At 50.6% G+C, this 27,739-nt stretch overlaps 2 protein-coding genes across 3 annotated transcripts; both read right to left on the reverse strand.

Annotated features, from left to right (window-relative positions):
• Positions 1–2,474: 2,474 nt before the first annotated feature.
• On the reverse strand, positions 2,475–18,067 carry MORC4 (MORC family CW-type zinc finger 4). The gene is given in 17 exon segments (XM_052814108.1): positions 2,475–2,746; positions 2,838–2,856; positions 2,949–3,056; positions 3,148–3,305; positions 7,267–7,327; positions 9,157–9,632; positions 9,704–9,758; positions 10,477–10,538; positions 10,540–10,569; positions 11,269–11,304; positions 11,306–11,389; positions 13,224–13,445; positions 13,624–13,783; positions 14,321–14,468; positions 15,251–15,426; positions 15,981–16,113; positions 17,457–18,067. Coding segments are annotated over 17 exon segments (2,199 nt in total). The 5' UTR covers positions 17,518–18,067; the 3' UTR covers positions 2,475–2,536.
• A 104-nt stretch (positions 18,068–18,171) lies between these two features.
• On the reverse strand, positions 18,172–26,999 carry RBM41 (RNA binding motif protein 41). Of its 2 annotated transcripts, none has more exons than XM_052813910.1 (7): positions 26,891–26,999; positions 25,703–25,819; positions 24,929–25,121; positions 21,477–21,681; positions 19,721–20,088; positions 18,985–19,132; positions 18,172–18,619 (listed from the first exon to the last, which is right to left on the reverse strand). In XM_052813910.1, exons 1-7 carry the CDS (start codon positions 26,896–26,898, stop codon positions 18,462–18,464), a joined length of 1,197 nt encoding a protein of 398 aa, XP_052669870.1. In that variant the 5' UTR covers positions 26,899–26,999; the 3' UTR covers positions 18,172–18,461. The 2 variants fall into 2 exon arrangements, with proteins under 2 accessions (XP_052669870.1, XP_052669871.1); XM_052813911.1 differs by lacking the exon at positions 26,891–26,999 and adding an exon at positions 26,765–26,796.
• Between the last annotated feature and the right edge of the window lie 740 nt (positions 27,000–27,739).

Genomic DNA, 27,739 nt, shown 5'->3' on the forward strand with positions numbered 1-27,739 from the left:
CACTTCCATAGGCTCATGGATCTCTGCTGATTGATGCTTGCACCAAAGCTGCCCTTTGCTTACCACCTCCTCATTCAGCAAAGCCCATTCCTATCACCAGCGCATGAGTGTCTGTTTTCTGTACATCACGCAAACACGTTCTCCTTTCCCGGGGTGGCAGGAATTAACCAGGAAGAGCTCCGAGTTGTGCAGGCTGTACCACAGCTCCCTCCCGGAGATAGGGTCTAACCCAGGGGCTCCGCACATGACATGACAAACATCGGGGATGTCTGTGAATAATCTTCTAAAATATAAGGTCAAGTAGTATTAGGAATAAAGTTCAGATCCCAGAGCTAGTTATAATGGGATGGAATAAACAAGATGTAAAGAGGAGCAGCAGCAGCTAAGATTACTAGCTCAACACGTATGTGCTGTGAAGAGCATTGACATCAAGCCTGAAGGAGGTGTAGACATTTCCTGCTTTAGAAGCAGCTTTGGAGAAGAAAATAAAGATCTGTTTCTTCCCCTGCCCAGGGTAGATGCTTCAAAGCATGACTGGCTTTTGGGATAAAACTTCCTAACATCATCAGAAGCATGACAGCTCCCCAAGATCGCTGGCTACTTTGCACCTCAGAAACCATATTTCATGCAATCATAAAAACAAATGCAAGTCTCCCAAACACTGTGAAAGGAAAACTTCGACTCATTGGGATGCCCTGGTGCAGATTCAATCTCCTCAACAGCTCTATTGAAAATTAAACGCAAGGAGGGCGTAGTCCTGTGGTTTGAGGACCAGCTAGTGAGATGTCAAAAGCAAAAAACCAAACATGAATGGAGGTAAGAATGCTACTTTCAAACCATGAATGGAGGCAGATAAGGAAGCTACCTTCAAGCTTAAATGTTACCACCCACCATACTGACCTGAAAACACAGTAAACAGCACAATCTGACAATGTCAAGAGAGGTCACAGAAACAGCTCTGAGATCTAGAAACACGAGCTGAGAACGAAACAGGATTCAACCAGACAGGAAGTCAGGAACAGCAGACACAGAGACAGCACCTACACACTGCAGAAAAAACACAGTTGTATAGACACGTCCTTTCTATCTCCACTAGCAACAGTGAAAGTAATTTATGCGGTAATGTGTGTAAGTCCAGCCATGGGGGGAAGGACGTGGCAAAGTCCTTACCACGCAGGATGGGGCACTCTCTGCCCACATAGCTGTGTTGCTCAACACTGACTTTCAGGCAACACATACTACACGTTTGGTGATACCACCTAAGCCACTGGTTTCTGCCACATGGTCTCGTGCTTTTCCAGGATAAAGGAAGTGTTTGAGTCAAAGAAGCAATGCTGTGCTGGCCACACACGCACCCTCCTCTCCTTCACACCCACCATCTGGGCAAGAAAACCCAGTTCAGAAAGGACAGCGAATGCATGACTGTAAGGCGGGTTTCTCCTCAGCTCCTTTAAGCCAGTCATTTTATACCTGGAGGAAACCATGTTTGTTTCAGGAAGCTTCTGAGCTGGAAATAAGTACAGGCTTGAACAATATTGAACTATATGCACTTGCCCTTGCCCTTAGTATGCTGGAGGCAGGACAGGGAGCTGCAGCATCCTTTGGTCTGAGTGCAATTGTTCCCCTGTGTCATGTCTGGCTGCTCTTGAACCCCATGTCTTCCTCCAAACACCCCATCATCCTCAACATTTCATAGGTTAGAAGGATGGTCATGCTGCTGGCTAAAGAAGAGTCTGAGAAAATAAGCCTAAAAAGAAGGTTTAAAGGCAAAGCTCCTATGCAGGAAAGCATGTGTTGAAAGAAGCTGGGCAGAGCCACATTAGCCCAGAGCCTTGCGGCAGATCTGACTGCAAGCCCCAGCATCACCATACCACCTACTGTTCCCATAGCTACACAGGAAGATAAATTTAGTTCAAGGAACCTTGTGTTGCTACATTATTTAACAAACAGACGCACTCAAGAGGAAAACACAGGCAGGGACCCAGTTTAGCTGCTGCATGGACTGATCAGACCTATGGACTCGACACTGCTTCCCAGAGTGAAAGAGCCCAAATCCTGAACCTCAGCACTATGCTGCTCTAGGCCAAGCCAGTCAGCTCTGTTAGCCACAAGAAGACTCCAGCACGGCCACAGAGGAGTGCCCGGGTTGCACTCTCCTGGGATACTTCCTGCACCAGGAGCCAGGCAGCCACTGCCAGCGTCTCCCTGCCCCTCTGCTACTCAACCCAGACTGCTAAGGAGCGCAGCAAAGAGGCCGTCTGGGGTGTCCGCTGGCCAGGCATGACCCAGCCTGGCTGTGCTCGGAGCCATGTCCATGCTGCAATCCCCTCTGCTCACACCACCTCTGGGTTTCCACTGCCTGGAGAACCCCAGCACCCAGCAATAGGGAGCAGAAGAGCCACGCTGGTCCTGCAAGACCAGAGGAAGATGAGGAGAACCCCCTGCCCCACCAGAATGATGACCTAGACCACCAGTAAAGAAAATAGGGGTTTATTAATGATCATGTGCAAAAGGCACAGTGGCAGGAGAGAGGAGACTACTCCAACATGAGGTTCGTCTCCTCCAGTATGGTCTGCAAGATCTCATCTACCTGATCCAACTCGAAGTTAATATCCTGGAGCTCCAAGTGGGTGAGGATGAACGAGAGAAGCCAGCTCACATTCATAAGCAGGTTCTTAAGTTTCTCTATAACACGGTGGGCAAGAGGGCAAAAGCCAAGAGGAGAGTCAGTAGTGAAAGCCCGGATCTGTTATCTCCCATCACACCCCCAGCTGCTATCCCCCTTCTTACCAGGAGTACAATGTGCACTGGGGTTCCTTCCTCTACTCCATTCTTACCTCCATTACAGACCCAACACTGTGCGAGAGATCCAGCAACAAGGTGCCGCAGTATAGGATAGACAAAGTATGGACAAAGCACCTTTCCACGGGGCATCTTTGAAGCCGGATCAATTATTTGGATTCATCTGGTGATTCCACCTCCTCACAACAGCTGGATCCTCACTTACAACCCAGTTACCTATACAGCAGGGTGATGGATACCAGGGAAGCAGTGTCCTATGGAAACAGCAGCCCACGATGACTCCTGCCCTCTCCCCCCACCTTAGGGATGACAGGGACTGCCAACCAGCCAACCCACAGCTCTGACCTCTTCAGGTCTTCTTTCTCTGGGCCTCTGCAGGAAACCTGTGCCTCCCTCAGCACCCTTAAGTGCATCTCTGTATTCTTGAGACTCTCTGTCAGTTCAGCCTTCTCCTCTGCAGACCTCGCCAGCTTTGCTTTCTGCTTCTGCCACACAGCTTGGCACTAACACGTGTATTTCTTGCTGCAGGGCAAGCCTTCTATCTTCTGAGCTCTGAGCAGTGCCAGTTCCTGTTGGCATTTCAAGAACTCTGTTTTCAGGCAACACTTTTCATGCTCAATTTTCTCCACCTGAAATGGAAGGAGGGTGCATGCACAGGAATTATATCAATCAGCAAGATAAAAAGAGCTTTGCCAGGCCTGAAGAAGTTAAGAGTCAGCAGATAAGGAAGAAGCCCACTACATTCTTTATAAAGAAGTGATTCCTCCTCAACCCACTTTGACCTGCTCTCTCCAAAACCCTCCAAACCAGCAGGGATGCACAGCCACAAATTCATTACCTTGCACTGGAGCACATCCCACACTGCTGAAATAGTCTTCAGTTCCACAAAGAGATTCTACACTGGCCTTTTCACATTCTCCCACTCCATTATGTCCTCCTGCTCCTGCTTGTCAAAGACCTGCAATTCTCTTCCTCCTCTGTCTCCACTGCTGAGGCATGGGGCTTTCTTCACCTTTGATCTGTCAAGTAGAATCAGAATATCTTGAGTTGAAAGGGACCCACAAGGATCATCAAGTCCAACTCGCTGCTCCTCACAGGACTACCTAAATCTAAACCATATGACTAAGAGCATTGTCCAGACGTGCCTTGAACTCTGACAGGCTGGGTGCCATGACCACTTCCCTGGAGAGCCTGTTCCAGTGAATGACCACGTCTTATTTTTCTCCTAATGTCCCATCTGAACTTCCCCTGATGCAGTTTCACTCCATTTCCTATTGCTGGTCACCAGAGAGAGGAGATCAGCACCTCCCCCTCCACTGCCCACCATGAGGAAGTTGTAGACTGGGATGAGGTCCACCCTCAGCCTTCTCTTCTCCAGGCTGAACAAGCCAAGTGAACTGAGCTGCTCCTCCTAAGTCTTGCCCTGAAGGCCTTTCACCATCTTGGTCGCCCTCCTCTGGACACACTCTAATAGTTTCATGTCCTTCTTACATTGAGGCGCCCAAAACTGCACACAGTACTCGAGGTGGGGCCACACCAGTGCGGTGTGGAATGGGGCAATCGCCTCCCTTGACCGGCTAGCTATGCTGTGCTTGATGGACCCAGGACACAGTTGGCCCTTTTGGCTGCCAGGGCACACTGTTGACTCATATTCAACTTGCCCAAACCAAACCCCCAGATCTCTTTCCATAGGGCTGCTCTCCAGCCTCACATCCCCCAGTTTGCATGTATAACCAGGATTACCCCATCCCAGGTGCAGAATCCGACACTTGCTCTTGTTAAACTTCGTATGATTGGTGATTGCCCAGCTCTCTAGTCTATCCAGATCTCTCTAAGGCCTCTCTGCCCTCAGGGTAGTCCACAGCTCCTCCTAGTTTAGTATCGTTGGCAAACTTACTTAAGTACGTTCAATTCCTGCATCCAGATCATTTATAAAAACATTGAAGAGCACTGGCCCTAAAATTGAGCCCTGGGGAACACCACTGGTGACTGGCCGCCAGCCTGATGTAACCCCATTTACTATAATCCTTTGAGCCTGACCTGTCAGTCAATTGTTCACCCATCATATTATGGACTTGTCTAGCTGTGTGTTGGACATTTTGTCCAGAAGGATACTGTGAGAGACAGTATCAAAAGCTTTGCTAAAATCCAAAAATCCCACATCTACTGACTTTCCTTGGTCAACTAGATGGGTGACCTTGTCATAAAAGGAAATGAAGTTCATTAAACAGGACTTTCCCCTCATGAATCCATGCTGGCTATGACCAATGACTGCATTGTCTCTCAAGTGTTTTTCAATAACTCCCAGAATAATAACTCTCCATAATTTTACCAGGCACTGAAGTAAGACTGAGAGGCCTGTAATTACCAGGGTTTTCCTTCTTACCCTTCTTGAAAATTAGGACAACATTTGCCAGCTTCCAGTTGACTGGGACCTCTCCAGACTCACAAGATGGTTGAAAAATAATGGAAAGAGGTCCCATGATGACGTCGTCCAGTTCTTTCAGTACCCTGGGATTAATCCCAATGGGCCCCATAGACTTATGTGCATCCAGCTGGAGGAGCAAGTCTCAAACAAGTTCAGGTTTGGCTGCGAGTTTATCATCTCCTCAGCCATGGTCTTCCAACACAGGGCTCTGGGGGTCCTAGGGCCCATCACTGGAGTTGAAGACAGAGGTGAAGAAGGCATTGAAGGTCTCTGCTTTGTCTGCGTCCCTATTTGTGAGGTGACTGACCTTGTCAAGTAACGGACCAATGTTATCTCTGATCCTCCTTTTGCTGTTAACATATTTAAAAAAACCCCTTTTTGTTGTCCTTCACAGTACTGGCCAGCCTGAACTCTATTCGAGCTTTGGCCACATGAATTTTCTCCCTACAATGGCGAAGAGCATCTCTGTAGTCCTCCTGTCTTGCCTGTCCTTGCTTCCAATGTCCATACACTTTCCTTCTCCACCTAAGTTCTAGCAGAAGATCCCTGCTCATCCAAGCCGGCCTTCTGCCCCACCTTCTTGACTTTCAACACTTCTGAATTGCCTGGTTCTGTGCTCTTAAGGGATGGCTCTTAAAAAGTGACCAGCATTCATGGACTCCAGTACATTCAAAAGCAGATTCCCAAGGGACCTTACTAACTGGTCAGCATATTGGACCTTCAGAAGAGGGTCTCCTATGACAATAACCTGTCTTTTTTTCTTAATGGAAGCAATTTTGATATGGAGCACAGGCCGACTTGACCTTGGCAAAACCTCTAACCTCGATGGACCATCGTCCTCATCACTGTGGTTCCACTTGCAGAGCCTCTTACCTGTTATGCAAGGGCACCTGAGAAGGTGGGGTAGTCATGGAGGAAATGTGCCTGCTGCGTGAGGCAGGAACTTGTTGCCATTCCCCCCGTCCCTTAAGTCACCACATTCTGCCAGGTGGAGAGAGGATAGGGAATCCTCCAGATCATGTGTCCTGTCTGCCCGACAGGCCTGTCCCAGGAAAGGTAGGGTGTGGTTCCAGTAATCTCTCTCTCTCTTGGACTCCCCGATATTCCTCAACCTAATCACCTCCTCCCGGAGCTCTGCCACTAAGCTGAGGAGTTCCTCTGCTGGGGCGCACCTCCCACAGGTGTACTCACTGCAGCCATCCAGTACTGGTGTAAGAGTAGGGCACGCTCTGCAGCCTGGCACCTGGGAAGGGGTTTCCTTTATAGCTGTGGGGGCTTAGCCATGGCTGCTCCTGGCACCACCCAGGTCTCATCAGCTGCTCTCGCATGAGCTGCCAGCTCCTAGTGGGTCTCTCCGTTACCGCAAGGTTTCCCCAGATCACAAAACCCCCTGGTACACTGTGCCAAAGAGTTCCACTACAGGTCATGCCAGCACTGGAGCTGCTTGCCTCATCTCACCTTCATTCCAAAAGGGAAGAGCCAAATGGGAGCTTCACAATTTGCAGCAGTCTTTGAAACACCAACTGCCACGAAGAGTTCCTTGCTGCAGTGTCACAGAGCTCCCTGAAGAACCCATCCTGGGCAGCCATGTCCAGAAGACACTTCTCCTAAAAATTCAAAACATCAGAGTCTTTAATATAATCAGTTAACCTGAAAATGGGGAAAGAGGCCACACAGGACCAGTGCTGCAACCCCAAGAGAGGAAACATACAGCTCCCTGCATCCTCTTCTAGCCAGGAGAGGCAGGAAGGAACACATTAGGACTAGGCAGGACAGGGTAAGATTGAGTGCAGGGACTGGAACTGCCCTGACCCCTGTTACTGTTAAGAGTTTTAAGCACATCCAAGCTGTACACAAATAAGAATCAAAGTCTCATTTTATATGATGCTCTGACACCTTCACATGTTGGCATCTCTCTTGACAGGAGGGAACATGAATAACAGTGAGGCAGGACTGAGAACCTGCCAAGCCCTCCAGCATCAAGCGTCAAGACTTTCCCTGTGCCAACTCCTGCAGCCTTCTCCCTCCTGCCTCACTTGCTGTTCCACACTCTCCCCAGACGATAACAATCTCCTCTTCCTCTCTCCGTCCAGCTCCCTAGACCAACAAAAGGGGAAAAAAAGAGCAGGTTTCTCCTTGCTGTCTTACCAAGGGGTAAAATGTTCTTTCACCTGGAGAACAACAGGTCAACAAGAGAAAAGCAGCAGACATCTCCTGCATGCAGGACACCCAACGCCTCTCTTTCCCCCATCCTTGCTCCAGGTAGCTGAGCTGCAAACTGGAACTGGATATACTCACCCCTTCTGGCATTTCTGTCTGTACCTGGGTCTCTTCTCCTCATCACTGTATTCCTGCTCCTAGGGTGTCAAACAGCTCCTGCAACAAGACCAGTCAACCATGCCTAAGTGTGTGAAAGAACAGTTTGACTCCTCTCTTCCACCAAAAATCTCCATGGTTTGGACACCTATGCAATGTCTCTAATCCTTCAGGATTTCAGATAAAAGAAGATCAAGAGAACAGCCGAAGAATCAAACTTAGCTTAAGTTTCCCTTTAGCTTAAGGGCTAAAGGGAAAAAGAGCTACTTGAATCCCAAAATAACAGACAAAATGAAGTACAGACTATGAGACAGAGTTCAGCACACCACTTATAATGCCAGTCATTTCTGCTTCAGTTTTGAGTTGACAGAGAAATGCATCGTAACCCATGTGGGCAGCATAGACCATTAATACCAGCTGCTTCAAAGGAAAGGAACTGTCACAGTCATGAGTTATGTGGAAACAGTCTATTGGAAAAGTTGCCTCTAAGTACCACTATACATTTGCAGTGATGTCCTGAAACACAAGATAAAAATCCTGCATATACAGGTTTAAAACAGAAATGTAACTGTTACTTTTCTGGCAGCCACAAGTACTGCATAGATGTTTTCACTGAACTGTCCAACACATTCTTAGGTCTCCATCCTCAGATGATACTGCTAACTGAAATTATCTGTACACCTAGGCAATTCTAATTACTCCTTCTACAGTACCTTACTTGCTTGCTCTGGTCTGCCACCACCTTGCTGATTGCTCAGTTGAACCAGGTCAGTCTGAAGGTACTCAGGAATCCCACAGTCTGTTTGTCTGGCTTGACAAAGAACTGTCTCCCATCTGTAATCTGTGCTGCTTCCTCTGCCAGATCACTCACTTTTAATGTATCAAAGAGCTTTAAATGGAGGCAGTCCTGTATTAGCTTCCTCCTCTGTTGAAAAGTGTCTTTATTATCTAGTTTCTAGGCTATAAAAACTTACTACTCAGCCTCCAGAGCCAACTGATTTCCTTAATAGTTTATCATGAAGGCTATCTTATCTATCTTTGTGGAATGCTGAACCTCAACAAATAACAGCAATTCAGCCGTATAAACTGGTTGCACCCTGGAATTTGTTGATCAGAGAAAAGGAATTTCCTTCAGTAATGTCCTGACAGTTGGTCTCAGTCCCAACTCTACCAGTTCTTTCTGCTTAGCATTTAAGCTGATATTCTTGGTAAGGAAATAAAGCTTTTTTATTCTCCAACAGGTCAGGAGATCTCAACAAGAAACTGTATTTTGTTATTAGCAGTTTTGCCATTTGACTGTAATTCAATCAGCACATTTAACTAAAACCCATCCAATCCTTCAGAAGCACTATAATTTAAATGGCCAGATTCCTCTAGATCAAAAGCTGTTATTTTAAAGGCATCAGGAGAAAAGGGGTCAGGCAGTGACCAAAGCAAGCATACTGTAACATGTTCCTATTTTAACATCGCCTATTTTAATGAAGATCTACATTCACAGGTATGTGGAAGGAAAGCAGGAAGTCAAGCATTTGACAGAAACCATTTATATTTCAAGGATGTGAGATGGCATGGAAAAAAGTCATCCAGGACTCAGTTCATGAGTCTCCCACCTGTATCTGGGAAGGGGATAGAGACGACAAAACCAGCTTTCTGGTAACAATGTAGAGTCAATCTGGTCAGGGAGCTTCCTCCACTTCAGACACTCTTCACATTGTACCCCTGTCTGGTCTGGTCTCTCTCTGCAAAAACCAATGCTCAGTCTGAGTATTTCAAGCGTGGAGTAAACACCAGACAAAAAAGGCTGTTCAGAACAAGCGCTGTCACCTGACCCCAAATCAATCCCAGCCCATTTGGCACAGGACATGGGATGGTCCGGGGCAGCCAACATGTCTCTGCTCTCCCAGGGACACCCAGCCCATGGTGTGGCATCCCTCCCAGTAACCACCAGGCCAAATTCCACAGGTTCAAATCTCAATTCCCTATAGGAAGGAGTCCAGTCATCCCTCGGCAGCCTCTGCTCCTCGTGGTACACTGCCACCTCACCTTGGCCAAGGGAAAGCCCCCGGGCTTTTAACGCTGGCAAAGATCAGAGCAGCAGCAAAATGATTCCTATGCTATCATGCAAGCTGCATCCACATTTCCCAAATTCATCTGTGCCATCTTCACTTTCCAATAGCTGTTGATTTTCTGTCCCAGCACAGCGATCGTCTGTCTGGAAGGAAGAACTCCGTAAGAAGGTGCTAACTTTGGGCAACTCCTACTGGTGGAACAGGCAGCACAAGGAACAACCAGGGCAAACACAAACCACTTCCCCAAGAACTTGACTTAGACTTGTGATTGAAGGTTTTAGGTTGGCACCTTAGCAGCCCTTCTGTATCACCCACCCCACAGCTGCAAAAAATGGGCCAATAATGTCACAAAAACATTCAGTCTACAGGCCTCTTTCCCCAAGTACAGCCTTTCCCAAAGTGTGGAGTGCTGCATCCCCAGGAGAGCAGGCGCTAGTGCCTGAAGGGAGGACATTGGCTGCTTCTGCTGTACCCCTTAACTGGAGGCTCCACGTGAGCGTTCGACTTTTTCTTTTGGCTTTATAGGTGTGTTCCCAGTTCAGGCGGCTCTGCCAAAGCATACATGAACACAGGCTCCATTTTATTTCAGAGGAGTCTGCTCAGGGCTGGAGTCTTGTGAGGGAATGAGCTGAAGGAACACAGAGAATGTGTCCTTTCCTCAGCCCAAGGCTATATGTTTGCACCAGACTTTCAGGACAAAATTCTCCATGCTCTCTAGGGGCACTAGAGGAGGAAAAAACAGGCCAATCTGGGGCTACTTCACAATAAACAGACCTAAGAACATGTGCAGTGCTCAGAACAAAGGCTGTATCACAGCAAAACCCTCTCCAAGCAGCAGCCTTGGGCACAGGTCTCTCTTACTGGCACTCTTTGCCTTCTTCAAACTCCTCTTTGTTGTGTGCTCGATTCAGGAAGTTGCATTCTAATTATACCAATCACACCTATACCACCTCCCTGCACCAGGGTCCAGAAATGAAGGGAGAGAGCTGCTTTAGCCAATTCTGCTCAGAACAAAAAAGAAGTAGTCCTTCGGGGAGCGCTGACACCCCAAACCCCTGGTACAAAGGTTGATGGCAACACCATGGCCTGTGCATTGCATGCCAACAGCACATATGAGGTACAAACACCTGGCAAACTCCCCTGCAAAGGTATTTTGGGCATATTATACTGAAGCTTTTTCTTCCAGAAAGCAGAGCACAGGCTGGCTTAACTAACAGACCAGAATTATCTGTGGCAAAGATGGTCACCTCTAAAGTATGCCATAGCTCTGAGATGCTGCTGCACGATAACACCTAGAGGCAAATGCTTCAGCGATGGCTTCCCAACAGAGTCCAGGCTATCCTGCCAGAGTGGATCCTCTTCTGGAAATCACCCTGGAGGAGAGGCAGGCTGCCCATCCTCTGCTAGCACCTCCAGCCAGAGCAATATTGAACAGTAGCTGGCCATCTCTAGCTACCCAAAACCTGGACAGGCACCCATTGTGCAGATGCACACACTGATCTGATCCTAGGGACATACCAGGTCTCCTTGTTCAACTGGACACCGTGCAATGTGCACGGTGAAGCAAGGACCTAAGACAAGGCTGCTCTTTGCAAAGCCCCATTCTCCCCTCTCAGAGTTAAAAAGGGGTAACAGACAAGTCCAATTACCCACCTTCCTTTGACAGCCCACCTTCTCATAGGATCTGATTGAGCCGGTTGTTGTGGTACATCATGATCCCCTAGTGGCTTTTGTTCTTGCAGGTGAATCCAAAGATGATCTTTACCCTTTTGCTCTAAGGAAAAATGTGTCAAGAAAGAAATAAACAACAAGCTCCAGAGGAGGAGTGGGGGAGATGCGCGAGTTCCACAGAAAGGAGTGACACACTCCAGAGAAGCCACAGCATCAAGCAACCCACGCTGTGTTCCTCAGCACACCACCTTCCCTCTTCAGCACAGAAAAAGTGCTCAGCCTTGGCCTGCTAACAACAACCCCATGCACGCAGCCAGCAATCACAGATAAGAACACGCATAACTGACTGAAGGGGAGTTGGATACAGCTGTACTGAGCGGAGCCAGTCTGTCACTGCCAAGTCAAAATATGCCTTGGTGATAGCTTTAATAAAAACTCTGATATGCATTTATATTACCCTGATAATAGAACAGGCAAGATCTGGCCAAAGAAAACTGCCTTGGACTATATCACAAATGAGATAACTCATGACTAAAAATTCTACTTGTAATTAAAAGATAAATGACCAATGTTTACAAAACCAAATCAAGCACATCCAGTCAGGGCTGAAGAAATCTTAACAACTAATGACAACACTAAGGTCCATCAAAGAAGAGCAAGCTCTCCTTCAGCAGACTCCAGTTTCACAAATTCCGTGCTAGACAGACCACTATTAGATGGGGAGCTGTGGGTTTAGAAGTAAAGTATTTCATTAACTACTTTTTGTCTAAATATATTTTAATTTGCTTACTTCTTAAGAGTCAGAGCTCATATGTTTGCAATGTACGTAGTCATCACGTGCTTTCCAATACCACGCTACTTTATCTGTACACTATAGGTGCTAAACTCCAAATCTCAAGGATCTGTCATTTTATGCACACCCACTAGGCAAGGCCAAAGCACCTATGAAAGCAAGTGGAAAACCACTACTGCTTGGGCACTACCACTACAGGTTTCTAACCTGCTGCATTTCTGCAAATCATGTCAAAACACAGTGGCTGTGCAATCCCTGGAGAGAGCATTAGCACACAGATGGAAACTACTGTGAAGCTACAAAAGCAGGAAAGCAGCTTTGTTGGTTCTCCAATTCCTAAGTACATAGGTATAGAATTTAAGTAACACCTTTTCATCTTTGGTCAATCTTTTCATATTAACGTAAGCACAGAAATTCACAATACAAAATGACCTTTAAAGCACGTAGGAGGAGGGGGAATAAAAGATGCTCAGGTGTAGTTTGAAACAGCTTAAGCAAAGTTTTTTCTGGAAGAGATTTAAAGGGTATATTGTTCTTTGCACTTGGCTTTACTTGGAGATACTGCTTTCTGCTCTGTGGACACTGCTCTCCAAAAGCACGTCAGCAGGTAAGCCAAAAAAGTCATCTTACTCCCAAAGAGCTGGGGTGGCCTAGGAGTGGCTGTTGGGAATGAGAATCAACGTGCTCCAGGAACTCAAATGACCAACTTCTAGTCAACTGGGAAAAGTCAGCAACCAACTGCTGATGAACAGGACAGAGGAGAAGAAAGGCTTTTCTGGTCTCATTATACATTTTGATAAAGTGTTTTTTCCACTGAATTGAATAATGCTGTCATTTAAAATACATTTCAGCAGATATTTTCCCAAGCAAAACTGACCAGTCAGCAAAAGCCTCAAGCCTTTGTCCACCTCATTCTCCCCTGACACAGCCCATTGGCCTTGGGGTATGGGAGAAACTGCCTTGTGTACAAGGTGAGCCCTGAGCCCTATCACCCACTGCTCCAGCAGAAACAGCTTTGAGGGCTCCCTCCTAAGCTTCATATCAGGATTTGGCTTCTCAAAGGTGACCAGAAGACAGGATGGAGAAGATAATTCAGCCTCTCTATTCATTTAAATCCTGGGTTTCTTTATGCATCAGACCAGACGGGCCTAAGCCCAGCTGTGAGGTTGGTCTGGAACCCCGCAGTGTGCTGAGGCTGCTGTGGGAACAGAGTGTCAAGAGGTAGCAGGAAGGATATGATGAATCTTGGCTTGTAAAAATCATATTCAACATTGGCCAGGCTCTTGGTGATCAGCTGAGTGTTCACCTTCTTCTGTTGCAGGACAATCTGCATGCAAGGCTTTAGGTACAAGATACTGCAGTATGCCTGGGAAAGCATAACAGATGGCACAACAGAAGAGGCAGGAGAATTCTAGTTGCATGTAGTCTTTTCCAGGTGAACCCAAAATCTATTTTGGATTTAAAGTCTTTCATCCCTGTAAGTCATGCACAAAACAAAGCTGGGGAAGGGCTATCCTGCTCCCTTTCAGCCCTTGTCAACTTACCTGTAATGAGCACTCCATTTCTGGGCCAGGAAACTCTGGAACCATCTTCTGAGAGTGCAGAACCTTTGTGCTGGGAATCTCCCCATCATCTGCAAGGAAGTCTGCTATCCAAATATGCTCGTCCGTATCAAAATCCAGCTCCAGCTTCCCATCTTTATTTCTGAAAAACACCAAACACAAAAATAAAGACAGTCTCCTACAATCATCAGCACCCCGGTCTGCTCTTCTGTATCAGGACCCCAAGGGAACTTCCAGAGGAGCAGATAAAACAGCATATTTCACACACTTCATGGATCTCATTAGTCAGTCATTTAATTACAGGTATTTCTGTGCAGAACACCAAAGGAGCAGAACACTTCAGAACAGTCTTAATATTTGGAAATTATTTGGAAATATGGAAGTTCCATTGCACAGATGGGAAAAGGAAGTAAATGTATTAATTGGTTTCCCCTGAAGAAAAGAGCACACCTGCGACAGACAGAACTAGACTGATCTCTTAACTTCCAGCATGGCACCCCAAGCACTCAGTCATACAGAGGGAAGCGGGAGAAATCCCCGCATTTGTTCCTCCAGTGGCCAGGCTGGATGACAGCAGGCTTAGACCACCCAGGCCAGGCGCTGTCCTGAAGCTGTCTCTGCTTTTAGCTCTTCCCCATCCTCGGGCACTGCCACCTCGTCACATGTCCCAGCCCTGTACCTGTGAATGTTCCCAATGAGGATATGTGTGCCCTTTTTGCCTGGAATGGCACTGAACTGTGCCAGCAGCTCCTCCCTGGTGTTGAAGACGGTATGCTCCAGGATGGCCTCCAGGCTAGGCACAGAGCCTTCAGTAACAGTCATTTTCTCTAAAAGCCACAGTCGAGGAGAACAGGGTTGCCCAGTCCATCTACCCCCCTTTTGCCACAGGGCACAAAAAAAATCCAGCTGCTAAGACTTGGCCACAGGCCTGACACTGCAGGGAAGTGTGACACAGGAGAGACTACAGGAGGGTGGTCTCAGAGAAAGACTGAGCCAGGACAGACATGACAGTAGGATGCTTTGAGGAAAAACATTTAAAAGTACCAAGCCAAGTCGAGGGCAGCAATGTCATACCAGCTGATAATCTACAAGCAGTGCTGGGGAGCTGTACGTTCTCAGCTCCCTTTGGCATAAAGGAAACACAGCCTGGAAGTATCCCAGCATGCCCGGTTGGCACCAAAGGCCATTACAGGTGCAGAAAAGTAGCAGAGAGCATAGCTCCTGGGCAGGGGATGTGTACATGAGTCTGCATGGTGGGGGGAAAGGGACAGAAACAGGTAGCCCATAGGTCGGTGGCATGACTGCAAAGGCTTTCCAGGAGCGAGGTTTGCAGCAGACACCCCCAAGCAGACGCATGACAAGTTCTAGCCCAAGGAAAAAGGAATAATGCTGCACGGCAGTGTGTTAACAGCAAGGCCTGCCGCAGGGACTCTCCAGGTGCAGCACTGATTACATTCATTCTCACCCTCTCCAAACATTGTGCTGTGCACACATGGCCAAGGGACAGCCACTGGCAGCCTGTGCCCTCAGCATCGTGGCAGTGCCACTGGTCCCCCATGTCCCTTTGGAGGAAGGTAAGCAGCTCAGCCACTCAGCCAAGAGAAGATACCATTCTGCTGGTTGACTGACACCAGTGGGATAATCACTGTCTCACCATGGACACAGTCCATGGAGGTCTGGGAAAGCTGCCCTACACTGAGAACCCTTCCTGTCTTGGTGAAGATGATGGCATCCTTCCCCAGCCGCATGGAGCCAGACTTCACAGCCTTCTCCGTGAACCCAAAGCTGAATCTCTTGCCATTAGCCTGCCCCGTTCTCTCTCATTGCTATAGAAAAATACTTCACATAGAAAGATGAACATGATGTAAACATATCCACTAAAGCCATAACTCATTTCAGCATCCACAGGGTAAGACAGACAAGAGGGGAAACTCATCCATAACATAAGCCTACAGAAAAGGACTCTTGGTTTGACTTCAGGCACATATGTTCAGTTTTATGCAGACATTCTCTATGTCCCAGCACAGAAGTACCACCTCTGCTTATTACACATTTTGCACACCAAGGAGCCAAATGGTTTATGTTAGGGTGGTTAATGACAAGCAAAAAGTTTGCTACAAGTCCCTAGACCACCCATTACACATTGAGGCAGACTGTGTACACATGTAAGAGCAGTTATTTTGCACCTCTACATACTGGGAAGGCAAGGAAGAAGCAGTGAGAGGTGTATACATTAATGCTGGATGCTTACGATAGGAAGCCAAAGGGCAGTGGCAATGCTTGCAGGAGAGGAGAATCCAGCCCAACAGCTGGATGTGGGAAGGCTCATAGCTCATTACCTGAGTGTGCGGTAGAGTCTGCGAGGAGTCATTCCTGTCTTGTTATCCATAAAAGTTAGACAAAGGTGACCCCTGAGCTCCACAACGTCAATGCAGAAAAGCTTAGCTGTCATGCTGTGATGCGAAGCATTGTCTACGGAAAGAAGAAATTTGGGCAGTAAGAAATAACGGTATTTCACCCTTGCTCCCTCCCAAACCCTCTTTGCCCTCAAGTCAGTTCCAAGGAGCAAAAGCAGTTTCCCAAACCTCCTCTCTTCCAAACGGGAGGTTGTGTCTGGGAAGGGAGGTGGCACGCTGGCTAAACCTCCAGGCGGCAGGGAACATCCTTCTCAGCGGTGAGGCGGGGCGGCTGTGCTGGAGCCAGGCCGCACAAAGCACGCGGGGACAGCCGCGACGCCGACAATCGGGAACCGCTGCCACGGGGCTGAGGGCGAGCTGTACAAATCCAGCCAGCAATCACTGCAGCAACTACGAATAAAATCTCCGTGATCTCCACATCCCCTCGGTGCATCACGCGCATTACGGAGAGGCTGCTTAGTAAATCCGCGTGGATTTTTTTTTACAAACACACCACATCTTGTGGCACCCCGGCCAGCCTGGGGTCGGGGCTGAAGGCCAGGCGCAGGCCATGGGCTTTCTGTCAGGGTGCACCAAGCCCTGTCCGGGGGCAAGGCCGGTGGGGCCCTGCTGGGGCCCCTCTCCCCTCGGTGCCCGGTGCTTTCCGAGCTGCTCGGCCACGGCGCTGAAGGGCCGCGGTGCTGCAGCTCTGCAAGTAGCGGGGGCAGAGACAGCGACAGCGGCGTCAGCGCCGGCGGGGCGGGCCCGGCCCGGCCCGGCCCGACCCGCACTTACGGCGCGGAGGCAGATGCCCGCCCCGGTGCCGGCCTGGCTGGCCACAGCACGGCAGCCCCTGCGTGGCGGCGCCCGGGCGGGCGGGCGGGCGGGCTGCTGAAAGCGTTAGCGCTCCGCCCGCCGGGCGCGGCGACATGGCGGCGCCCGGTGCCGTACAAGAAGATGGCGGCGCCCGGTGCCGAGCCGCAGCTGGGGCGCTCCGGCAGCACCGGGGGAAGGCGCGGGGAGGTCCCAGTGGTCAGGCCGGGCTGGCAGGGGTTGTGCCAGCACACCCCAGCCTGGGCAGGTGGCCGGCAGGAGCATCAGCCCAGGGCACGGACCTCCAGGGGCATGTGGGTCCGGACAGGCCTGGCCCTTGGCCTGGGCAACTCTCCCGGGGCTGGGGGTGAAAGCAGCGCCGGGAGCCTACCTCTGCCACGGCCCTGCTCTCCCGTGGGGACAGGGCGGGCGGGCAGACGGCGGTCTGTTTACAGCTCTGGGGTGCTGGGGCCCAGAACCACCCCGCGGCAACGCCAGCTCCTCTGGAGCTTGTACAAAAGCCTGCTGGCCCTAGGGCAAAGCTGGCGGCTCAGCAACACCACAGCCCCTCTTCTAATTTTTCACTTTGCTCTGAACCAGAATCACCTCCTTGTAGATCCGGTGCAGCCTCGGCCAGATCGGTATATCTGTGTTGCTTCAAGTGCATTTACCACAAGGACAGTTGTTAGGGGAGTCGTGCAGCCTGGAGGAGGAGATGGCAGCAGGAAGAAAAACAACAGCTTGTGGGAACATCTCTCTTCTCCACATGGCTATGTTTAGGTACGCAGAGGAAGCCTGCAACTTGGCTCAGCTGGGAAAGCTTGGGTTCCCTCAGCCACCATCACCAAGAGCTTGGATGTCGCTCTCCCAGGAGCGCTGGGATACTGTGGAAAGCATATGACATTAGCTTGCCTTGTTCACCAAAAGCGCTAAAACAGGTCAGCACATAAACCATTGCGTCTACCACAATGGTACCCCACCAGAACAACCATCCTCCACACCACAGGGCTTTATGGGGATCAACAGTGAGGAGCCAAGACATACTTGCAATCATAAAAGACCTGTGTAATTAGATACCTGTGCAGCCAAAGTGTCTGGAAGAAAAGGGGCAGCCTTTTTTCTTGTCCTAAAGCAACGTATCTGCTGCCACCAGAGACGGGGCAGCAGCCCCACCAGTCCTTGCACCAGTCAGGTACTCCAGCTCCCAGCACAGAGGCCAGGACTGAACTCTGCTGACACAGTCCTGCATCAGCAGAGTGCAGCACACTTGGTTCTAGAAGACTTGCAGAGGACAAAGTTGAATAAACACACACTAAGGCAATACCATAATAAATACATTTATTTACAGAGCTTCCTCCCTCCCTCCTTGCCATAAAGGGCTGAGAAGGCAGACACACATGTAGAACAGGAAGAAAAAGCCAGTACACCCCAACAGTGTAAAGACAGTGCCCATCTCTCTCAAGGAAGAGCCTAGTCCCCAGCTTGTTCTCTTCCCCACTTTGAGATTTATGAACCTGCATGTTAACTCCCAACAGTCCTTCACTGTCCCAGTTACAACCAAGGAGTTCCCATGGCCCATGCAAATGCACAAGGTTCCTGGTTATCCATCCCTTACTTGGCAGGGAGGTTCTCTCCAGCAGAGGAGGAGGGGATGGCAGAGTCAGCGTCTGTTGAATGCCCCTTGCTCTTCCCAAATTCAATCACCAGCGGCTTCCCCTGCAGATTGTACCCATTCACCAACAGCATGGCATCCTGGGCTGACTGAATATCTGCAACAAGAGAGCAAAATGGGTGCAGGTCACATGGCAAGTTCTGGCACAGACACATGGTGTTCACACAGATGTTCCTGGCTCATGGACCCTCAGCCTGCACCGCAATACAGTGCAGCACTGGGATACTCCAGCCAGAGTGACATGCTGAATATAAATACAGCACGTAACAGACTGCATCCCTTCTGTTTTGATTAATCCTCTTCCAATCCAGCGAAAAGATTATGACGTGATAGGAAGAAGAGGGAGTGAACTCCCTGCCTTCTCCTTGGAGAGCAGGCTTGGTGCCAGCCCAGTGTCCTGCGGGAAGATGTGGCACCTTCGTGGGCTGGGGAAGAACTGAGAGGCATGAGGCAGCAACTCACCAGGGAAGGTGATGAAAGCCTGACCCCTCATCCGACCACTCAGGAGGCGGAACTGGATCGGTGGGCTGTCCTCCTTCTGGAACCGAGCAAACAAGGACACTAGGTCCTTCACTGTCACTCGAGGGCCCAGATTCTTCAAATACAGCACCTGTTCCAGAGACACAGAGGGTCAGCTGGCCTGTGCCATGCTAACATACACTTTTCAGCCTGGTCCCAAGTCCGTACACCTCAAAGGTATGAAATAGTTCAGTCCCTCTTCCATCTCAGAGCCCTTCTACCTGCATGCTAACGGTGGAGTTTGGAGGACATGTGGGTGTACGGCAAAAGGCAGCTCTGGACTCAAGGCATCATCATGCGTGCCTGCGCCAAGTGCTGATAGCACCAGTTATTTATAAAACGCAACAAGCTCCAGCTACCAGTTAAACACAGTTTGAGTAAAGTCACAGCTGGTCTCAGTCAGGCTCAAACAGGGAGAGCACATCTTGACTAATGACCTGCCAAAGCCAGGAAGGGCTGAGGTCTGAAGTACTCGCCAGTTGCGAGTTGCCCAGGCTGGGCAACATCCCACTAGAGCCAAAGGTCCCCCTTCCCTCCCAGAGCGGAGGCTGCTCTTCATTGGCTGGGGAAGGATCAACCAAGCACCCTCCAGGCAACAGCAAAGAGGAGCCTTTGCCTGCTGAAGCAGCTTCAGGGCATGCTCGTGAGGAAGAAGAAATCCTGGTTCATCTCAATGTACCTTGTTGGGATCCCCAGGATGGTAGGAGGAGAACCTGGGTATTTTCTGGAGTTCTTCCTCTGAGAGACGGTTTTTGCAGATCTCCTCTTCTGGGACAAACTCCACAGGCTCTTTGATAACCACAAGACTTGGAGGGGAATGGTGGGGCCTTGTTGCAGGAAGACTGGGACTTCTTGCCTGTTCTTCCTGGTCTGGAAGCGATGACTCCTCAGCCACAGGCCCCTGAGGGGCCAGGGAAGGGCACGAGCATGGGTCATTCTTGGTAGGCTGGACTTCTTCAGGCCACTTCTTGCTCAGCAGCTCTTGGTAGACACTCTCCAGGTGAACCATGGGGTCCTTTTCATCTGTTACCCGCTTCTGAGTGTCATCTAATCCACAATGGAGAAACACGGTAATGTGACTACCACCAAGAACCTAGAAAAAGCACAGACTGCAGGAAGAGACACAGGAGAAACCCTGTTCCAACCCAGCCTCCATGCATCTGCCAACCAAGCACTGCAGGTTATTTAAAACAAGAAGAGCCCCAGCAGCCAGCAAGTGCTGGTGTCCCAGCTCAGGATGAATCTGCAGAGAGCAGCAGCTCCACCAGTGCTTTGTACAGAGCGCATTTCTCCCAGAGATGTCCTCGCAAGCTTATCCGCAGCCACATTTCAGCACATTCTAGTGACTCCTTCAACACAACTTCCTCAACCTGCATGCAGGTCCAGGATGTGCCATGCTGCCTTTCTACACCACTACGTGGAATAAAAACTTTTTGCTTCCAGGGACATCAGATTAAACTCCTGGCTTTAAAGAAGGTCCATGGCATGGACTGACCAATGATAACTCCTTTACTCTATTTAATGGAAATGAGGACAGAAGTGAGAGGGGAATCTCCCAGTCTACAAGCCTCAACCTTGCTACCTCTTGGTTTTGCTAAATGCTAGAACACTAACACCAAAGGAGGAAGCAGAGGCCAGAGGATACTGGGTCAGCTGGACATTATAGCCTGAACAGCATCAACACTGATCAAAGTGGTGTTTTAGGAGTTAGAAGTTTAGAAGTTCCTCCTCATCTTCTATTTAATACTGTCTTACAAAAATCAGTCTGGCCTGGAGCTTCATGCCCACACATTATCCAGCTAAAGCAGACTGGAGTAGTTTTTGCCATCTCTGGACAACACTTGACTCTCCATCCAGAAAAGTCACATTAAGCCACAGGCTCAGGGACAACACTGCTGGGGCGAGAAGTGCTGTCATCCTGTGGACACAGTACTGGGAATCAGCAGCTGGGCTCCAATTCCACTTCGGCTACTGGAGGAGCCTTTAACAAGTCACTCCTACTCTTTCCTGCTCTGTGCCTTTGCTTCCCTCCCACTCTTGTTAAGACTGCAGTTAAATCAGGGAAGGGACAATCTCTAGCCCCACACAGACACCTCGTGTCACTTGGTGCAGCTCAGTGGAGACCTCTGGGCTCTACCAAAGCATAATCCTGGCTGCTCTTCCACATACCGAGCTGGGCTCTGCAGTACATACAGCACGTCAACGAGATCCATGCTCTCCAAACAGAGATGGACTTTACAAGCCTCTATATTAAACCCTTCAGAAAGCACACTCTCTGTCGGCTCGTGTAAGAGAGGAAAATATCTCCTCCCACACAGTGCCAAAACAGAACCATGTCTTCAGGGACAAAAGGCCAGACAGAAATGTGTTAGACTCCCCCACACCCCGGCTCTCTGTGCTGAAGCAAAGGCAGGAACAGCCTTGAGCCCACAAACCTTCGTGGTAGAGCGCACGGAGGAAGGAGTGGCGGTCTGTTCCCTGAAAGAGGGCATTTTCAATCTCCATCTCCCGCCGGCTCAGCTGCTTGCTGCCAGCAAACCTCTGGGGCAGAGCGAGTATGCGCTGACGCTCTTCCATCTTCTCCTGGATGGCATGGAGTCGGTCCTGCGTGGCCTCCGGGGCTGCTCCCAGCCCAGAGCCCTGGAAGACAGGCACAGCTTTGCTCAGATACAGCACATGCCTCCTTTTCAGAGACTCGGCCAGCAGTCAAATTTCACATCCTCCAGCCCTGGAGTGGGTGCAATTAGGAACCACCCCCCAAAGAGCAGGTCACCAAGAGGTCCTGTTACTGCAAGGGTAGAACAGAAATACAACCACTCAGCAATCCTCAGTTCTTGAGAGAAGTGGAGAAACAGCCCCTTTCTCCTGACCTTTCTGTGCTGCTTTCCTTTCCCTGGCCTCACTGTCTGACGGCGCCTGTGTCCCTCTGTCCCAGAAGTCCCTGCCTCTGCCAGCTATAGCCATTTTCTAAGGCCACTGTTTTGGGTTTGTGTGGTGGGGTTTTAGTAGTGGGGGAGGGGCTGCAGGGGTGGCTCCTGTGAGAAGCTGCTAGAAGCTTCCCCGGCTCCAAGTTGGACCCACTGCCGGCCAAGGCCGAGCCCATCAGCGATGGTGGTAGTGCCTTTGGGAGAACAGATTTGAGAAGGGGAACCTGCAGCAGGCGAGGAGATGGGAATGTGAGAGAAACCCCTGTGCAGATACCAAGGTCAGTGAGGAAGGAGGGGAGGAGGAGCGGAGGAGGAGGGGATGCCCCTGCAGCCCGTGGGGAGACGGCAGGCTGTCCCCCCCCAGGCCATGGAGGGGAGCAGGGGAGCAAATGCTCACCTGCAGCCCGGGGAGGACCCCACGCCAGAGCAGGGGGATGCCCCTGAAGATGGCCGGGACTCCGTGGGAGAGCCAGCGCTGGAGCAGTCTGTGCCTGAATATCGGCCCGCGGAAAGGACCCACACTGGAGCAGTTCATGAAGAACTGCAGCCCGTGGAAAGGACTCACGTTGGAGAAGTTCATGGAGGACTGTCTCCCGTGGGAGAGACCCCATGCTGGAGCAGGGGATGAGTGAGGAGTCCTGCCCCTGAGGAGGAAGGAGTGGCAGAGACAACGTGTGATGAACTGACCCCAATGCCCATTCCCCATCCCCCTGTGCCGCTGGGGGGGAGGAGGGAGAGAAAATCGGAGTGCAGTTGAGCCAGGAAGGAGGGGGGAAGCTGTTTTAAGATTTGGTTTTACTTCTCATTATGCTTGTTTTGATTTGTAGTAAATTAAATTGATTTTGTTTTTTCCACAGGTTGAGTCTGGTTTTCACCCATGATCATAATTGGTGATTGTGTCGACCCACAAGCTTTTCTCTGTATTTTCTCCTCCCCATCCCATGGTGGGGAGGAACGAGCAAGCGGCCTTGCGGTGCTTTGTTGCCAGCTGGGCTTAAACCACGACAGCCACCTACAGTAACTGCACAAACAACCTTCAGCATTTCTTTTGACATGCCTATAGCATCCTTGAGCTCAAGTTTCCACCAAGCTTTTGGTCTATGACCCTGACGTCACTGAGAGAACCTTATTTGCTGAAAAGTGGACCCCAAGCTGCTGTTTGGCACCCGAGGGTAGGTTTATGCTGAGGACTAAACACCTGACCAGCTTCACATGAGCCAGCTCCCAGAAACCACCCAGCTACTGCAGCACAGACCTCATAGCTAACCTGGCTACAAGCAAGCATTCCTGTATAAATAAACCTCACTGCACAGGGCCAGGACACTGCTAAGATTCACCAGACTTGTGCTGCCAAAGCACAAAGACATACCCCAACTTCTGGAGGGGCATTTCTGTTCCCCCATCCACCTCTATCAGAATCCAGAGAACACACTTTTATGGGGCTGTAGGTGGATTTTCTCTCCTCAAATTCAGTTCGAGAATTACTGTGGCAGATCCTTCTGCCTCAGGCAAGAAACCAGCTTTTCTCCCTACACTGAGCACAATCTAACAAAGACGCTCCCACGAGTACCTCTCCCTTCCCGCCTGACTCCATGGGCCCACATCTGCACAGCTTCCATTCACCATTTCACGGCTTCCCTGGGGCACAAAAGGCTGTTTATATGGAAGACCAATTCTGGGAAATCATTTGTAGCACTTTGTTTTCAGAAAAGCTGCAACTTAGCAGCTGAAAATAACAGAAGCCTGCACTCAGTACTTTGCCAAGAGCTCCACAGGCAATCTGAAGTCTTCTCTGTCTCAGCTGATTCCTCCTTGGTGGAATCTTTCACTCAGTGCCTCCACATACAAAGCTGCACATTGCTACCTGACTTGGGCTTTCTCTCTAAATATTCTTCTCTCACAAGCTGTAGAAGATGTACCCTAATGTTACTGGTTCTTTCTGTCAGAGTAGTGTTTTCCATGCTAATCTTTATTTCTAAACATCCCAGAACTGATTTCATACCAAATACAACAGCTAGTACTATTTACATTAATTTTCATTCTTAAATTAACACCACCCCTCTCTAAACCAAGCTTTAATACAGGCCACACCAGGGCTGGGTTTGCACTTAAACAGCAAAGCAAGTAATGACTTCAGCTGACAAGATGCAAACCCACGACTACCACAGTTGGCTTCCTCCTGCACACAGCTATTGCTCAGTAAGAGGAGGAGACAGAGGGAAGCCAAGAGTCAGCCCAAGTCCTGTTTTGCACCTTCTGGTTTACCAAATTAAGAGTAGGACGCTCCAGTGCACCTGACACAGGACAACCCCGAAAACCCCTTGTCTCTGGAACGTGAAAAAAAAAGGTGAAGGTAGGGGAAGAGGAGAAACCCGCTTTGGCACAGCTCTACTGCAAACGGCACCCAAAGAGGAGCATGTAATTGCAATCACACACTTGGTTTAACAGCTCTGCACTGCTATTTTTACTTGGCTGTTTCAAGTCCCCTGAAACATCTGCAAGCCCCTGAGGAGAATGTACAAAACCCTCCCTACGGACAGCTATCCCAAGGCAGCCATGGGATCCAGGAAGATGTCAGAATACAGAAAGGTGGAGGTTGAGGCGCTTTGAAATGTTTCTTCCTTTTTTCTCCTCCAGGCTTTAAATCCTTCTTACACAGGTATAAACAGGTGAAATTATTTGCTTGAGACCATCAAGGCAGAGGCAGGAATATAGTCAGGTCCTGCTGTGTTCCAAAGGACCAACTCTTCTCTCCATGACAGCTGTGAGCACAAACCAGTCCACCAAAGAAAACAGGCCAGAAGAAATGCAGGATCATGCTGGCCTAAAGGCAAGAGATACATGGAGCGGCCATTCTTTACCAGAGGGCTTACAAAGGACTTGAATTTTCTACCAGGGTGCCACAGGCCATGGGGTTAGAGGGACTTGGCCATGTTCACATCAGAGCAGAGCATGCCTACCTTCCCCGTTGAAGCCTGGTTCTTCCAGAGCAGGATCTCTGAGTCGGAAAGCCCCAGTTCCCGGAGTGAGGCAGTTTCTTTGTTGCTCTCCTGCAGGGCCTGGAACTGCGACAAGGTCAAAGCCCCCGCAGCCTCTTCTCCAAAAGGCTTGTAAAAAGCTGCAGGGGCGAAGCATCTCCGCTTTGACTTGCACCTGTAACCCAAAGCAACAGAACAGCAGAAACAACTTAGCACTGAGAAACTGGGGGAATAGGAGCGGGCTGGCCTCTGCCCCCAACCATGCTTGGTCCTGCTGCATGTAGGCAGAGAAACAGTGTTTCCAAAACATGGCTGAGCCACACTCTCCCGACCCTTTTCCAAGCCCGTGAGATCCCACAGGGCAGGAAGCTGCCCCGAGAGGGGCAGGAGGCACATGGTGACAAAGTAACACCAAACACCCTGCAGGTACAAACGCAGGCCAGCCTGGTGGGGAGGAGCTCTCTAGCCTAGAAACTCACCCCTGTGTCTGGCCCAGGCAAACGGGTTATTTTCACCTAACAGGTGAAAAGAAGTTACAGCCAGCGTTTGCTCCAGGAGACAAGGAGTGCTTATCTCCTGCTGGGGTGTTTGGGCAGGAGACACAGCAAAGGTCTGCATGGCACAACAACAGCCTGTGCCAAACATCTCCCCAGGGAGTAGGCCCCAGTGAGGCAACACTGCTGCTGCCCCTAACGTGGCCAGACTCTGCTCACCAGCCACTTTGGCAACCCCTCCAGGGGCCAGACCAGGACTTACTGCTCGATGGAAGCGGTGGTATCGAGCTGGTGGTGAAGGAGGCTCTTCAGCTGCCTCTCTCCTTCCGTCTCCAAGTCTTCTAGGAGGACCTCATCGCTGGACAGGCTGCTATTGACCCTGAGGCACACATGCACAGCACAGAGGTGGTCAGTAAGGCAATGGGGAAAACACTGCTCAAAACGCACCACTACTACAGCCTCTCTACCTCCTTGACTGTTTTTACAGGATTTAAAGCACAACAAGGAACGAAAACTACCTGACCAAAGCTCCCACTAATGTAAACTAGAAACACAAACAGATTTGGGACTGCTTTGAGAACATTAAAAATACCCCAGGGAGGCTGTTTTTGTTTTTCTTTTTGTTTTTAAATCACATGCAATCTTATTTTTATTGCTGGAAAGTTGTTTTGTATCAGTCTCTACACAGACACTGCTAGTTTCAAATGAGCCAAGAAAGAAAGAAAACTGCGAGGGCAAAGAGAAACAGTGAATTTGAGCAGCACTCTATGGAAAGCTCTCTTTTTCCTTTCTGGGGTCACCTGTTTCCACGCAGACAGACACCGCATCCATCGTCACCCCGCAGACAGCGCGCATTTTGGCATGGCAGTGGGGGCCCAGCTGACCCCTCTTTTGCAAACGCCGCTGCTTCAGCGTGGGCTTCTGCCGAGCCCTCGGCTGCCGCAGGACCGGGCCACTGGCACCAGCTCGGCTCAGCCGTTGCGTGGGCTGGCAGGGGACGCCCACGCCTGTCCCGGGAAGCCGTTTCGGGCCGACTCTGCACCGGCGAGGGGCGGGCACGCGGCCCAGCTCCAGCTGAAAGCTCTCGCTGCCGCTTTTGGGACCACGGCAGCTCCACGAGGGTTTGACGCCCCCGGCGGACCCCCCCAAAAAGCAGCCTTCCGAGGCATCGCCGTCCCCACAGGAACGTCGTGCCGGGCGAGGCGCCGGATGAATCCCCAGGCCGCGCTGTCACCCGGAGGAAGGTCTGACGCGAGCCCCACGCTGGCTGTCCCGAAACAGGAGGAAACCTCGCCCGCAGCCGGCGGAGCGCGGCCCCGCTCACCTCCGCATGGCCGCGGCCCTCCCCGCTGCCCGCCCCGCTCACCTCCGCATGGCCGCGGCCCTCCCCGCTGCCCGCCCCGCTCACCTCCGCATGGCCGCGGCCCTCCCCGCTGCCCGCCCCGCTCACCTCCGCATGGCCGCGGCCCGCCCCGGCCTTCGCCGCCGCCCGCGACTCCAACCCCCAGCAGCGCCCGCGAGCGCCGCCCGGCCGCGGCGCAGGGGCCGCTGGGAGGCGGAGCGCGGCGGGGCCGAGCGGGAGCGGCCCCGCGCGCCCGCGGCGGCCGGGGAACGCCGCCGCCGAGCGCGCCCGGCCCGGCCACCCTCCGGCTCCCTGCAGGCCTCCTGGTTAGAATGCGGTTGCTCCTGGCAGCGGCTGAGGCAGGCAAACGGCTGGCTCCCAGGTGAAACCCCATAGCGAACGGCCTGGAGCCCTGGGCAAGGCGTTGCCACGCGTCCCTCAACACCCTCCTCTACAGCATGTGAGACTCCCCTCCCTCTCCTTTACAGCCCATCAAACCCGCACGCAGGAAAAGTCAGCGAGCAACTGACAAGTCTCACCTCACCTTAAAGTCAGTAAATGACTCCAGTAAGCCGGCCCTGCCCTCGCTTCCAGGGGACGATATAGAACCCAAGGCAGATGGGGTGCAGGCAGAGAAAGGGAAACATGAAGGAAAGCCCATTACGCGCTATTTGCACCCCTTCAGCATTTCGCAGAACGGAACCATAAACTGCAGAGGAGAATTGAGTACGAGGGCAGTTCTGCGACATACGTGATCATTCGCTTCCCTCTATTAGTGAAGATGCATCGGAACGTGCGTTGTAATCACACTTGATCAAAAAGCAGCGATGGGACTCTGCCTTTTTAAAAGTCCTCCCAGCAGACTTGCTGACCACGTTCTTTCCTGCACCCTTGTGACTGCACAAGCTGCGCTACACCAAATCACCACACAAGTACCATTTTTCTACTGGCACATCT

This window comes from Harpia harpyja, chromosome 18 (assembly GCF_026419915.1).
Source record: "Harpia harpyja isolate bHarHar1 chromosome 18, bHarHar1 primary haplotype, whole genome shotgun sequence".
NCBI classification, from domain to species: Eukaryota; Metazoa; Chordata; class Aves; order Accipitriformes; family Accipitridae; genus Harpia; species Harpia harpyja.